Source organism: Trachurus trachurus, assembly GCF_905171665.1.
Source record: "Trachurus trachurus genome assembly, chromosome: 5".
Lineage (NCBI taxonomy): Eukaryota > Metazoa > Chordata > Actinopteri > Carangiformes > Carangidae > Trachurus > Trachurus trachurus.
In genome coordinates, this window is record NC_139896.1 from 29,367,662 (window position 1) to 29,380,637 (window position 12,976).

General features: G+C 41.8%; 1 protein-coding gene across 1 annotated transcript in view; it reads left to right on the plus strand.

Moving 5' to 3' along the window:
- The window catches only part of cacna2d3 (calcium channel, voltage dependent, alpha2/delta subunit 3), a gene marked incomplete at its 5' end in the record, with an annotated part of 38,686 nt that overhangs the window by 14,129 nt on the left and 11,581 nt on the right, over positions 1-12,976 (plus strand). Inside the window, 12 exons of the mRNA XM_083972245.1 lie at positions 532-694; positions 1,080-1,211; positions 3,252-3,312; positions 3,811-3,961; positions 4,149-4,223; positions 4,342-4,431; positions 6,722-6,835; positions 7,908-7,986; positions 9,733-9,866; positions 10,246-10,263; positions 12,676-12,747; positions 12,840-12,920. Coding sequence (XP_083828371.1) covers positions 532-694; positions 1,080-1,211; positions 3,252-3,312; positions 3,811-3,961; positions 4,149-4,223; positions 4,342-4,431; positions 6,722-6,835; positions 7,908-7,986; positions 9,733-9,866; positions 10,246-10,263; positions 12,676-12,747; positions 12,840-12,920 — 1,170 coding nt within the window. The remainder of the gene's footprint in view (positions 1-531; positions 695-1,079; positions 1,212-3,251; positions 3,313-3,810; positions 3,962-4,148; positions 4,224-4,341; positions 4,432-6,721; positions 6,836-7,907; positions 7,987-9,732; positions 9,867-10,245; positions 10,264-12,675; positions 12,748-12,839; positions 12,921-12,976) is intronic.

A 12,976-nucleotide genomic window follows, 5' to 3' on the forward strand; every position in this document is an offset into this window, starting at 1 on the left:
GATAGTCTGTAATTGTGTGCACATTATTATATGTTTGTTAGTAATGTTTGTTATATCGAGGGTTTAAAAGGTTTAAATGAGCCCTAAAGTGAATGTCACTTTAAAGGTAGGCCATGTTTTCAGTCTGATGATAACAGTCATGTCTGTATGTGTAGTAAAAAAAAAAGGTTTTGGTTGCTGTGATAGTTTCTCCTGTCCAAAGATGTTCCTCAGTAATCCACAGGCCTCCTCCTTATGTTTCTATGACTGCAGCTCAGCTTTAAAGTGGTGACAGTTTTAAATAAATACTAAAAACAGCTATAACTCTGGAAGATCTCAACTATATTTGACTCATTTAGAAATATCAGATTTTGAGTTAGAAATGCTTGCTTTGAAATTGAGTAAAGAAGGAATTTCAGTAGTTATGAACAGATGGAATGAATGCAGCCACCAAAAAATAATCAGTCTCACAGTGTTAATACAAATACTGTAATTACTGTTAGAGCTACTGTGTGTGTCTGTAACCTCCTCCGCTGTCGCCCTCTGCCTCAGTACGAGTACTTCAACGCCGTGCTGATCAACGAGGTGGACGAGGAGGGCAACAACGTGGAGCTGGGGGGGGAGTTCCTCCTGGAGCCCAACGACCACTTCAACAACCTGTCAGTCAACCTGAGCCTCAGCGTGGTGCAGGTCCCCACCAACATGTACAATAAAGGTAAGAGGAGGCGGGGGGGCGGAGGAGAAGTGAGAGATGGGGTCGGGGAAGAGGGAGGGGGGGGGGGGGTCGCTCATGCGGTAGCTGTTCAGCTGGCTCTTGTTGTATAACGGAGTGTGTCATCTCTCCCTGTGTATGGGGCCGTGCGGCTTTTGTCTGGCTGTAATGGACTCCACATAAGTCTGTGTTCACAGCACAAAGGGAGGCTGGTCTAGCAGGAGGAGGGAGGGGGGGGTGATTTAGTCCCAGGCTTTGTATCTCTGCAGGGAGGGGGGTCAATAAGGGACAAAGGTCAACTGGTAATGGTGAACAGGACAGTCGCCATTATCGCCATTTAATTTGCTTATCCCTGCGTCTTGTCCCCCACCGTCCTCCACCTCCTCAGATCCTGACATCGTGAACGGAGTGTACTGGTCCGAGGCCTTGAATAAAGTCTTTGTAGATAATTTTGAGAGAGACCCCACACTCATCTGGCAGTACTTTGGGAGCGCCAAGGGTTTCTTCAGGCAGTACCCCGGTGAGTGCTGTCATTCTGTCAGCGTGTCTTCATATTTCATGTGTGTCCTTGTGTGTGTGTGTGTGTGTGTGTGTGTGTGTGTGTGTGTGTGTGTGTGTGTGTGAGAGAGAGAAGAACTGGTTGTCACATGAGAGCTATGAGCCGTCAGAGCAGGGGGAGGAAAAAAAAAAAAAAGGAAAAGATCAGAACAAATGATTTAGAATTACTAAAAGGGTAATTTGGCAAATGTTGTAATTTTACAGACCATCAGAGAGGATGCATATGTACAGACTGTAATTAATCAGCATTTGCCAGTGCGGACCTGCAGCTGCACTGAAGAACAGTGAAGAGCTGCTGGATCCAACTAAAGCTATCAGACCGTTACAGTGATGAGAAGCAGCCGCTCAGCCCTCTGCAGTCCTGAGCCAAGCACATCCAGCTGATGATACTGTTAGATACATACAGTACAGGCTCGGTTTGTTTCATGTAAATAATGCAGCTCCCCTTATAGGTGTTTACTATTTAATATGTTAAAATCACAAATTTAAACAGTAAAATATTATTGTACATTATTCTTTAAATTCAACAAATTACATGGAAAAAACAAAACCAACCATAGTAAAGTCTTCCATAACCAGTACATTAAACCCTATTGAACATATCCATGATTAGAAATGGAATACTTTCATTTTAGCATTTTTTATTATTTCCTTAAAAAAAACTAAAATTTTGCTTAAAGGGACTACGAGGACTTTCGGAAAGCAGAAGTGTTTTCACAATACATTTCCCATGAGCCTTTGCGCGGACAGTGAAATTCTTGGTCGACAAAAGCGAAAGCATTTTCCAAGAATGTTTTCATTAATCAAGAACGTTGTAGTTCCGACCATAAACGATGCCAACTAGCGGTCCGGCGGCGTTATTCCCATGACCCGCCGGGCAGCGTCCGGGAAACCAGGAAACTATAGGAAATGCCGGGCGAGCCAACCACTAAATAATAATATCAAAATAACTATAAAGACAAAACGATATATTTATAGAAAATGGACCCATTAACAAGTGTGGGTAACGTACAGTAGATTCATCCACATGAGACTCCTTTATAACCAAAAGCAAACTTCTCAGGGCTCTTTAATTCAATAAATAATTTCCTTAAAACAGCTGTGCACTGTTGTGTTTTAGTGAGCATTACATAACGAGCAGTAAAGAGTGTAGTGTTATTTCTTGGAGACTATTTTCAGCCATGTGTTAATCCACATTTGTAGCAGTGGTGTGGCCTTACAGCAGCAGGATGGTGGATGTGGGACCAGGATAATCTCCACTGTGTGTGTTCATCATAATGAAGGAACGTGTTGCCCGGTGCAGAGTGTGGCTCACTGATGTCTTTTTAATAGTTTCTGGACAACAGTGAAGATTCACAGCTCAGGGGAACAGGGGAGTACAACGACAATACCTGTTAGTGGGAGAAATCTCAATGGTCAGTGGTAATGATCGGACAATCTTTATGGAGACTTTATGTTGTAAAGCAGTGTTTTTCAACCTTGGGGTTGGGACCCCACGTGGGGTCAGCTGGAATTCAAATGGGGTCCCCTGAAATGTCTAGTAATTGATTAAAAAAATACTCATAATAATAATTTTTTTTTAAACTAGTTATTATTCTTTTTAAAAGTATGATTAAAAACACTACACACAATCTTAAAGAACTGTATTCTATACTTTCACTTTCTCGAATATAAATCGAGCATCCTGATTGACGATCACGATCACATGGGGTCACCAGAAATTTGTGATGTCAAAATGGGGTCACGAGCCAAAAAAGGTTGGGAACCACATGTTGTAAAGTAAAGTGAAGGTTTTTCCCTGAGGTTTTAAATTCCCGTCTTCTACATGAGACACCACGGCCTGCAGGCTGCTGCTGAGGGCCTCCACCGACAGATAAAAGAATTATAACTTGATTCAGCTGCTTCACTCTCATGTATCTGACACCCAGTGGAGGTGTGACCCTGTGTGTCCACTCTGACTCTGACTCTGTCCGTCAGTTCACTTCTTGCTCTGCCCCCCCAGGAGTGAAGTGGCATCCAGACGAACACGGTGTCATCGGCTTTGACTGCAGAAACCGCAAGTGGTAATCCTCATCTCTGAGACAGAATAGTTTCATGTCACACTGTTTGCAAGGTATTAATCCAGTGTTTTTCAACCTTGGGGTCGAGACCCCACATGGGGTCGCCTGGAATTCAAATGGGGTCGCCTGAAATGTCTAGTAATTGATAAAAATAAAAAAAAAAGTATTATTATTATTATTCTTTTTAAAATGATGATTAAATACACCACACACAATCTTAAACAACTATATTCTATACTTTCACTTTCTCAAATATAAATCGAGTCCAAATAAAATGCAGCATATAAAAATATCTGAGCTGACGCATGACTGACGGCCATGATCACATGACTGCACGTGATCGCAGGGTCGCCAGAAATCTGTGATGTCAATATGGGGTCACGAGCCAAAAAAAAAAGGTTGGGAACCACTGGATTAATCTATTTTGCAATTGTTACTTCATTGTTGTATCATCTTGAGTTGTATATATTTTATAGTGTGTAACTCAGCCTCATATCGCAGGTACATCCAGGCAGCAACGTCTCCAAAGGATGTCGTGATCTTAGTTGATGTGAGTGGCAGCATGAAAGGACTGAGGCTGACCATCGCCAGGCAGACCGTCTCCTCCATATTAGACACACTGGGGGATGACGACTTCTTCAACATCATTGCAGTAAGAGACCGTCGCCTTTGTGTCTCAGTCACATTTATCTCTGATTTTTATCTTTTTCTACCTGGTAAATAGTTTTAGACATTTCTGTGGAGTGTTTCAGACGACTGGAGCTCAGTCTACCATGAAAAACAAAGAGGGCTTATTTAATTCTCTTTTATCTGAATGCTGTTTGTTTATATTTCCCCAGTATAATCAGGAGATTCACTATGTGGAGCCTTGTTTGAATGGCACGCTGGTCCGGGCCGACAGAAACAATAAAGACGTGAGTGTCTACTCGAGCTGACACCTAATGAATGTACGTGGATGCTATCGGGTCGCCTTTGTGTGAGGGATGTTTCAAACCTTTATTTCCTTCTCCTACTTTCGCTGTTATCTGTCAGCATTTCCGTGAACATCTGGACAAGCTGTTTGCCAAAGGGATCGGGCTGCTGGGCGACGCTCTGAGCGAGGCGTTCACCATCCTCAGTGACGTAAGTTCCACCACAGCAAACTGGGACTGTCAGTGTAATGGGGACGCTGTTCAAACATAAATCTTCCAAGTCTGTGTTTAACTGAAACGATTCATCACAGAGCAGATCAACCACATTCTTCTTCTCTGTTTGCTGATTACATGTCAATGTAGTTGAGTTTAGAGGAGTTTTTTATTAATTCATTCATTGATTCATTTGTCATAATGTAATTCATTTGTGCATGTGCTCAGATTTCACAAAATAAACTTTGTTCTCATTTAATTCTACAGAACACTGGGAAACATTTCATTTTACAAGCCACATTTGTTTTCCCTGACAGTGTTAAAGCATGTTCTGCATGTTCTCAGCTAATCATAAAAAAAACGTCACACACTCTGGTCAAATACATTTGAGCGCTTAGGAGGTGTGTCGCCCCGTCGCAACGCTCCAGTGCTATCCCCATTCCGCCCTCCAAACACAGACACATCTATTCTGAAGTGTGATTAATGGCTCTAATTAATGTCAATGATTAATAACGTGGCTGATTGGAACACAAAGCAGATAAGGCCAGGAGCCGCGCCGCGCTCTTTTTTATCTCCCTGTTTTCAGGCGAGCTTTGGCTGCGCCGCTGAAGCTGAGAGAGCTCAGCTTTTACCTCTGCATTTGTCAGATTAATTAAAGCCCTGCAATGAATATGGTAATCAGGTAGCCAGTAGCCCAGCGCTGAAAGTCATTGTTACACTTCTGCCCAGTGAGTGAAGTCAGAACACACACCGATCGCAGAGCAGATCAAAACGAAACTCACTTTACTCACAGAGCGCTGCAGCAGTGCTGTGATCCATCACTTTTAAACCACAGCAAACACTTCAGAAAGTATTCTACTGTGATTCACCATCACTGGATATGTAGTCCAACATCATGTTTCATGTTTTGATGAAGTCCTTAAAGATCCCTTTTATTGATTTAGTCTTTTATCTTATTTTTAAAACTCCATCCTCAATAACGAAAGGAACTTTTACATCTTTGTGAAATGTAATGAGTCTATTCAAGCAATGCGATTTATAAAACTAAATACTGCTGAAATAAACAATTATTTGCAATATTTGCTGAAAAAAACTTTATTTATCCCCAGGGGGCAATTTATGGCACATAGCCTGCAGCATCAAATATGAAAGAAAAGTGTACACATTACAAAATGTAGAAAAACTATGCAAACTGTCTAGAAAAACTGTAATGATCAGTGCAGCCATAAGGTATATTATACAGTGAAAAAAGACATGTACAGTGTTATGTGCAAAAGAGTGCAAATGGAAAGTTTAAATAAAAAGGGTTAGGGAGTAGAGATTAGGATACAATGATGTTTGAATAAGCAGTGGGAGCAATGCAGGGTTGTGTATAGGGTTTAGGACGTGGAGATGCTGAATGGTGCAAGAAGAAGATGGAGGGAAGTTGCCAGCCAAAGAAAGACGGACACCAGGATAAGAACATGTGCTGCCTTTATATGGTCGGAGCAGGCGATCCGTCTTTATCAGCAAACTGTCCCCCGAGCTTGATAAGGACAGTCCACACACCACACTCTCTCCTCTAGGCCTCTTTACCTATTTTACATTTTGATGTGTTACAGGTGGAGAAACATTTAAAAATAGAAAATTGTATCTGTAAATGTACTTTTCCCTACAAACCAGTCAAAATATCTTCTGAAAAAAGTATTTTATACACTAAACAAAGGACATTTTATTACATTAATGAAAATGTTGTGTTACAATTAAACAAATAGGGGTCATCTACAGTACATGAACATGTCATTCTGTTGCTTTTATTCTCCCTATTTTTTCAGTGCAGCCTGACTGACAGCTGCACTCACTGCCCCATAATGTCACAACCTCACAGGCGCTGCACACAAAGACACACTTACTGTAGGGAAAAGATGCCTGTTGTGGGGATTCTAAAGGAAGATGTATGTTTTATATGACTGAGTCTGGTACCAGCTCATCATTGTAAATTGTATATTGTTCCTAATGACTCACCTGGTTAATAAAGGTTAATTAAAAAAAACATAATAATAAAGTACGGCCAAAAACAACACAAAAAAACATTTAAAGTGCAAAGAAGTTCACAATCAAGGCATGTGTGTGTCAGTCGTGACACATCATTTCTTATGTAATACTGAACTTGCATTACATGTGTCTGTGTATGTGTGTGTGCGTGTGCGTGCGTGAGAGCGAGAGAAGCTGTTCTGCTCCCATGCTGTATCAGACAACATCCTCAACCCCTGTTTGTTAAATGTCTGATGCTGTCTGTCTCTCTGCAGTTCAACCAGACCGGTCGTGGCAGTGTGTGCAGTCAGGCCATAATGCTTGTGACCGACGGGGCGACTGCAATGTACGACGATGTTTTTGAGAAGTACAACTGGCCGGAAAGAAAGGTGAGTCTCTCTCTCTCTCTCTCTCTCTCTCTCTCTCTCTCTCTCTTCCAGCCAGTACCTGGTTTCCAGCGTTTGGCATGTCCTCTTTCTGAATTTTCTGCTGGCACTGCACTTCCCTTGCTCCAGGGATAGATGTATATTTTAATACTACATGTCAGTGGGCGCTCTGTCTTGACGTTTTGAGGAATTGGTTTCTTACTTCATTACCACTCATAACTCTGTGATGTAAAAATCCACATCAACATGGTGTTTTTCAGTGTGTTGACACATTACAGAACGATATTCCCCCCACAAGGAATAAAACATGGGAAATTAACCGCTTTCAAGGGCAGAGCGTGCACCGGCAGCTCAGTCTCAAAGGCTCCAGCCCTCATCCACTGCGTTCTCTCTCCACATTTCTTTTCCGGACTCAACGCTGGATTTAAAATCTTTTGTCGGCCTCCCTTTGTGAAACCTAAAAGCAATTGAAATGGAATGGACTGCTGTGCTATTCAGAGAGCAATAAAAACAACAGCTCGGGGGCTTTTGTGCAGTCCTCTCAAGCATATGTGTGTTGGCAGTGTCTGGCAGGGTACTGGGCAGTGTTTGGCAGGGTATCCCAACCCCCCCTCACCCCCACCCCCACCCCCCTTCAAACACCCTCAGGGCTGCTATACGGCAGCCATTCAGTGTCTCCTATATGCGTTATGCTTAGCAAAGCATCTGGAGCCAATGAGCCGTACAGGTTTGTGAATGTGTCACACAGCGTTCTTTAAAAGGACAGAGGAACATGCCCTTGTTCCCAACCCCCCTCCCACCCCACCCCAACAAAGGGAAAGTAATTGAATTTAACTGCATGAACTGAGAAAGAAACACAACAAACTGACAAAGACTGAAAAAAGTTAAAGACTTAAAGGGAAGTGGTGGGAAGTAGATAAAATATGTAAAATGTAAAAACATGCAGCCGTCCCCTGCTCCTAAAGCAGATAGAATCAGAGCAGGAAGATAAAGCACTGAGGAGATGCATCACTTTGCATGTTTTGTTAATCCTTCCATCTTTAAAAATGTCGACATCTATGTGTCCTTTGCACAGGTGCGGATATTCCCGTACCTGATTGGACGAGAGTCTGCTTTTGCTGATAACCTCAAATGGATGGCCTGTGCCAACAAAGGTTTGAGACTTTTTGATAAACACTTTGTGAGACGTCTCGGTATCAGAGTGTCAAACACGGCCTGATGCGCTGTTTCTGTGCACGTGATGGGCTGAGGATGTATGGGTATCTATGCGGTTTGGTCGCGTATATGTACATTGAGTGTGTCAGTGTGCGTGTGTGTGTGTGTGTGTGTGTGGTGGCTCAGACGCCTTCTGCCAAAAGGCAATGAAGTGGCACATGGGGGGGTCAGAGGTCAATCTGCTCTAATCCCTCTTCCTGTCAGAGTGTCTCCCCCTCAGCGGCTCACTGCTGATGGCTGCAGCGTGGCAGCGCTCTGGATGAGTGCCCTCTGGAAGGGAAAGTCACAGCCAGGAAAACAGATCACAGGGGGATTGTGGGGAGACAAACCCCCCAAACCTCCTCCTCCTCCTCCATACACACCCCATGCTGTGCAGTAACATTACATGTCCAATTTGAGGTATTGTCAGCAACAGCAGGAGTCGACACTAAGTCAAATGACTGTTGTGCTGCTTTAAGCTGAACCACGGGAGACTTGCTCCAGAGTAGTTCAGGGTCATCCACAGTGGTAGAAAAATACCTACAGTACATATGATTATGTACATTTAAGTACTACGCCACAGTACGCTTTTAAGGCACTTTTTTACGAGTAGTTCCATTTTATAATGTTCATTCTATTGCAAAATTGCAGTGGGAAATATTGTCCTTTATATTCTATTAGACTGTTCAGCTTTTGTCAGTATTTATTTTAAAGGTCCAGTGTGTAAAATTGAGGAAAAACCGTGATATCCAGCGTTCAGATTCTAGATTGCGGCGCTCACTCGCTCGCACTCACCCCTCCCGTCGGCAAAGTGACGGTGGCCTCCGATGACAAAAAACTTGTTCACCACAACTGGGACGACTGGGAGTATTTCAGGAGCATGGAGGGATGAGGTGAAGATCCGAACTATTCACAATACATCTGCTGTTTCCTACTCCTTCTTCTTTCCTTCTGCCTTCCTCTTCGATGGTTTATTTATTAATGCGCCCTCTGACTGGCTGGATTTTCCGTTCGGGCTGCCGTACAAACATGACAGCGCAAGATGGCGACACTACGAAAACCAAACTAATTTTATTTTATGGCGATTATACACTTAACCATGAACAGATATATTCATGGGTAGTATATTCAGATTTTGCCAATAAACTTTGACAAATATTACACACTGGACCTTTAATATTTAAGATTTTACTCACAAAAGACACAAATAGCTGATGAAGCAAACATTTTAAATGGTGTTATATTATTCCCATATAGTCTTGTGTTGGTCAATAAAATGAACCCCTGTGAAACTAGATGCCTATTCTTTTCGCCCATTCATTCTCACTATTCCTGGTCCATATCTTTCTTTCCTACACAGGGAACAAAATAAGCTCCTCCTTACGACATGTGAATGCATCACTAATAGCAGTCAATTCATACAAAATATACGATACATATACTAGAGTGACAGAAAAAGCCATTCAGCATCATGACTGCATTACATTTATTCTTCTTTACCACTGAGGACAGGTCCTTGCTAATTCTCTGTATATTTGAGGGATGTTGTAAACTGAGGATGGCTTTACACTTTGAATCATTCCCCCAGCCTTTTTAGACACAATGTGTTTGGATTTAAGATGGACACAAATTCAATCCTAAATGGTCCAAATAGAGGTATTTGATTGTGCCTCAATTTGAGTTCAAGTGTTTGTGTTTCATTGCAGGATATTTCAGTCAGATCTCCACCTTAGCGGACGTTCAGGAGAACGTGATGAGATATCTTCACGTCATGAGCCGCCCAAAGGTCATCGATCACGAGCACGACACCGTGTGGACTGAAGCTTACGTGGACAGCGCTGTAAGTACAGTCTGAAGCAGTACTATCGTTTCTTACAGTGTGAGTGTCCCAGTTATTAGACCTTACTACAGATTATGGGGAAAACATCAGTAACTTGACTGTATATTACAATCCAGTAACAATGGAGACTATATTCTAAGGCATGTGTGTGGTGTTTGTCCATCCCCCTGCTGTACAGTAAGTGTGCACATGTGTGTCTGCTCTCTCTCATCATTAGTCTTCATGCTGCTGGAATGATTCCTCATTATGAGCTTCATTAATCTGTATGGATCTTCCCAGAATGGACATCTGTGTCCACAAAGTCAGTGCAGAATGTGCTTATTTTTATTTAACGATAATTTAATTTCTCTGCCTCTTTGTGTCTCTTCTATCGTTGCAGCTTTCACAGGCTCATAAGGTAAGTGTGTGAAGTGCTCTCAGAGAGAGTGAAGGGAATAGAAAATATAACAGATTTATTCTTATTGTTAAAAAATGTGTCAGATGCTGTAGGGTGGAGCTCAAGGAGTTGATCCAGACTTAGATGGCTAAATATATACATAATGTACAGGAGAACACGGGCAGGGAAAAAAAGGAGGTTTCCACTGGGACTCAGCAAGGACGCAGTGTAAAGTAAAGTGGAGGCAACTTGAGTTAAACAGCTTCTTGTTGTTCCTACTGTTCAACATCACGGTTCCGTATTTCCTAAGAGGTTTAAAGTGAGGAGAAGCTCTTTCCTCAGAGGGACAGAAGCAGTAGAGAAGCATTTAGAGAAGCATTCTTTCCACTAGGAGACAGTAAGCGCACACACACACACACACACACACACACACACACACACACACACACACACACACACACACAAAGACCTAGGAGATTGTCCCCTGGAGTGTGTGCTGTTGTATCTCAGCCTCAGACACACCATTCATCATTCTGTGGATCATTGCATTTTATCTCCTAAAGCCCATATTAAAACTGACATTGGAGGGGAGTCCAAGAATGAGAGTGGGGGAGAGAGATGGAGGTGGAGGTGTTTGAGTGTCCATGAACCTGTGTGTGTATGTGTGTGTGTGTGTTTTCTCTCTCATTGTGTGTTGTGATGAATTTAAGGAGCCACCATTCTTCATTTTGTCAAGCTAGCTAGTACACACTGCAGTTCACAGCTCGTTTCCTTTGTATGCATGCGCGTACAGAAATGAACATCAGCCACACTCGCGCGCACACTCACACACAGACTCACACACACCAACGTGAACACAGGCACACTCAGCTGCATTGACTCAAGAGGTGGGGGAATAGTAGACCTACTTTAGTGGCGCTCATGTGCTTCATTATGTCAACCTTCATCCTCCTCAGCTGACCCCGGTCCTCCTCTCAGCCCCACATGGCTGTCACATGGTTCAGCTGGACAACAGGACTGTCACTGGGATCAGATCTGCAGAGATTTCTATGGAGCAGCATTCGAATTCTCTATTTCAACATTTGTGTAAAAAAAAAAAAGAATAAATCTGCGTTAAATCAGTATTATTCAGTGACACTTCCTGTCTTGTTGTTTTGCCTGAAGGTGTGACGCCTCACTGTATGAAAGCTGCTCTTTAGGAGATACACGTAAAGAAAATCTGTATATTGGAATTCTGCTAAATGGGTTAGGGTTTCTTTTATGATTAAAATTATAGTTTTAACATCATCAATAATTTATTGTAACTTCTGCTGGTTTAGATTTCTACTTGCCAATGGTTTATTTTAGAGGCAAATACACTGCCCGTCCAAAAAAAGTCACCACCTTGATTTAACTAAGCTAACAGGTGAGAGCCTCCCATTGGATAATTACTGAATGGATGATTATGTTTGGCAACAACTTATTTATTAAACAACCATGTCAGAAGACACATCCTGTGGTTGTGGAAAAGATGTTCATCTGTTTCAGAAGGGTCCAATTATTGGCATCAAGCAAATAAAACACATAAGGAGATTGCTGAATCTACTAAAATTGGGTTAAGAACTGTCCAACGCAATATTAAAAACTGGAAGGATAGTAGATTGGCCACCACAGAGACCAGACCTTAACCCCATTGAAAATCTTTGGGATATGCTGGAGGTCCGACTCTCCTATCCTCAATACAAGGTCTTGGTGAAAAATGAATGTGACTCTGAACGAAAATAAATGTTGTGACATTGCAGAATCTTATCGAAACGATGCCACAGCAAATGCATGCCGTAATCAAAGCTTTTTTGGATGGGCAGTGTATTAGTTTTACTTCACTGCATTCATTTGTAAGACCTATAGTTACTCAGAGTAGCTTCTCAGATCAAAAATTTACATTAAATCATATGATTCATTTATAAAATATGATGCATCCTTACACATTAAAGTAGTCTGGATCAGACACTATAATGCTACATGCTAATGCATCACCAATATCAACATAATACAGGATGATATTTACATGATAACACCTGGACCACATCGCATAAAAAGTTTTTGACTTGATAGTTTAAGTTCACTTTGTTTATATTAGTTTTGTACTTTTACATTCAAATTTGAATGTATCACATTCTACATACTATACAAAGGTGAACAGAGGTTCAGTTTATCTAAAAAAGTAAATACATACACAGTGTGATGTGAATTACAGCTCAGTGAGATGCATTGATTAAAATAATGTTGAATAAACTTTAATCTAACTAAACTCTAAATCCATCCGATAAATTCTGAACAAATATAGTCTGACCTATCACACTGATTCAAAGCAAAAAAATGCATGGAGTGCAGTAAAATGCTGATTCAGACCAATTATTATCAGTAACAAAGTTATGATTGCTTTTATTTCAGCTAAAAAACAAAGCGGGCCCAAGTCTGATGACTACAGTAGCCATGCCTGTCTTCAGCACAAAGAATGAAACGGTGAGCGAGTGAGTGTGTGAGAAACAAAATGTGTATTGGTGCAGTTTTCATCTAAAGTTCTGAGTCTGTGTGTTTTGAATTCTTTCATGCAGAAGAACCAGGGGATTCTGTTGGGGGTCGTTGGAACAGACATCCCTCTGCAGGAGCTGATGAAGCTCATCCCCAAACATATGGTATTCTCAGCTGTTCTTCGGCTTCAGATGGATGAGTGTACAAGTTTGCATTCTGT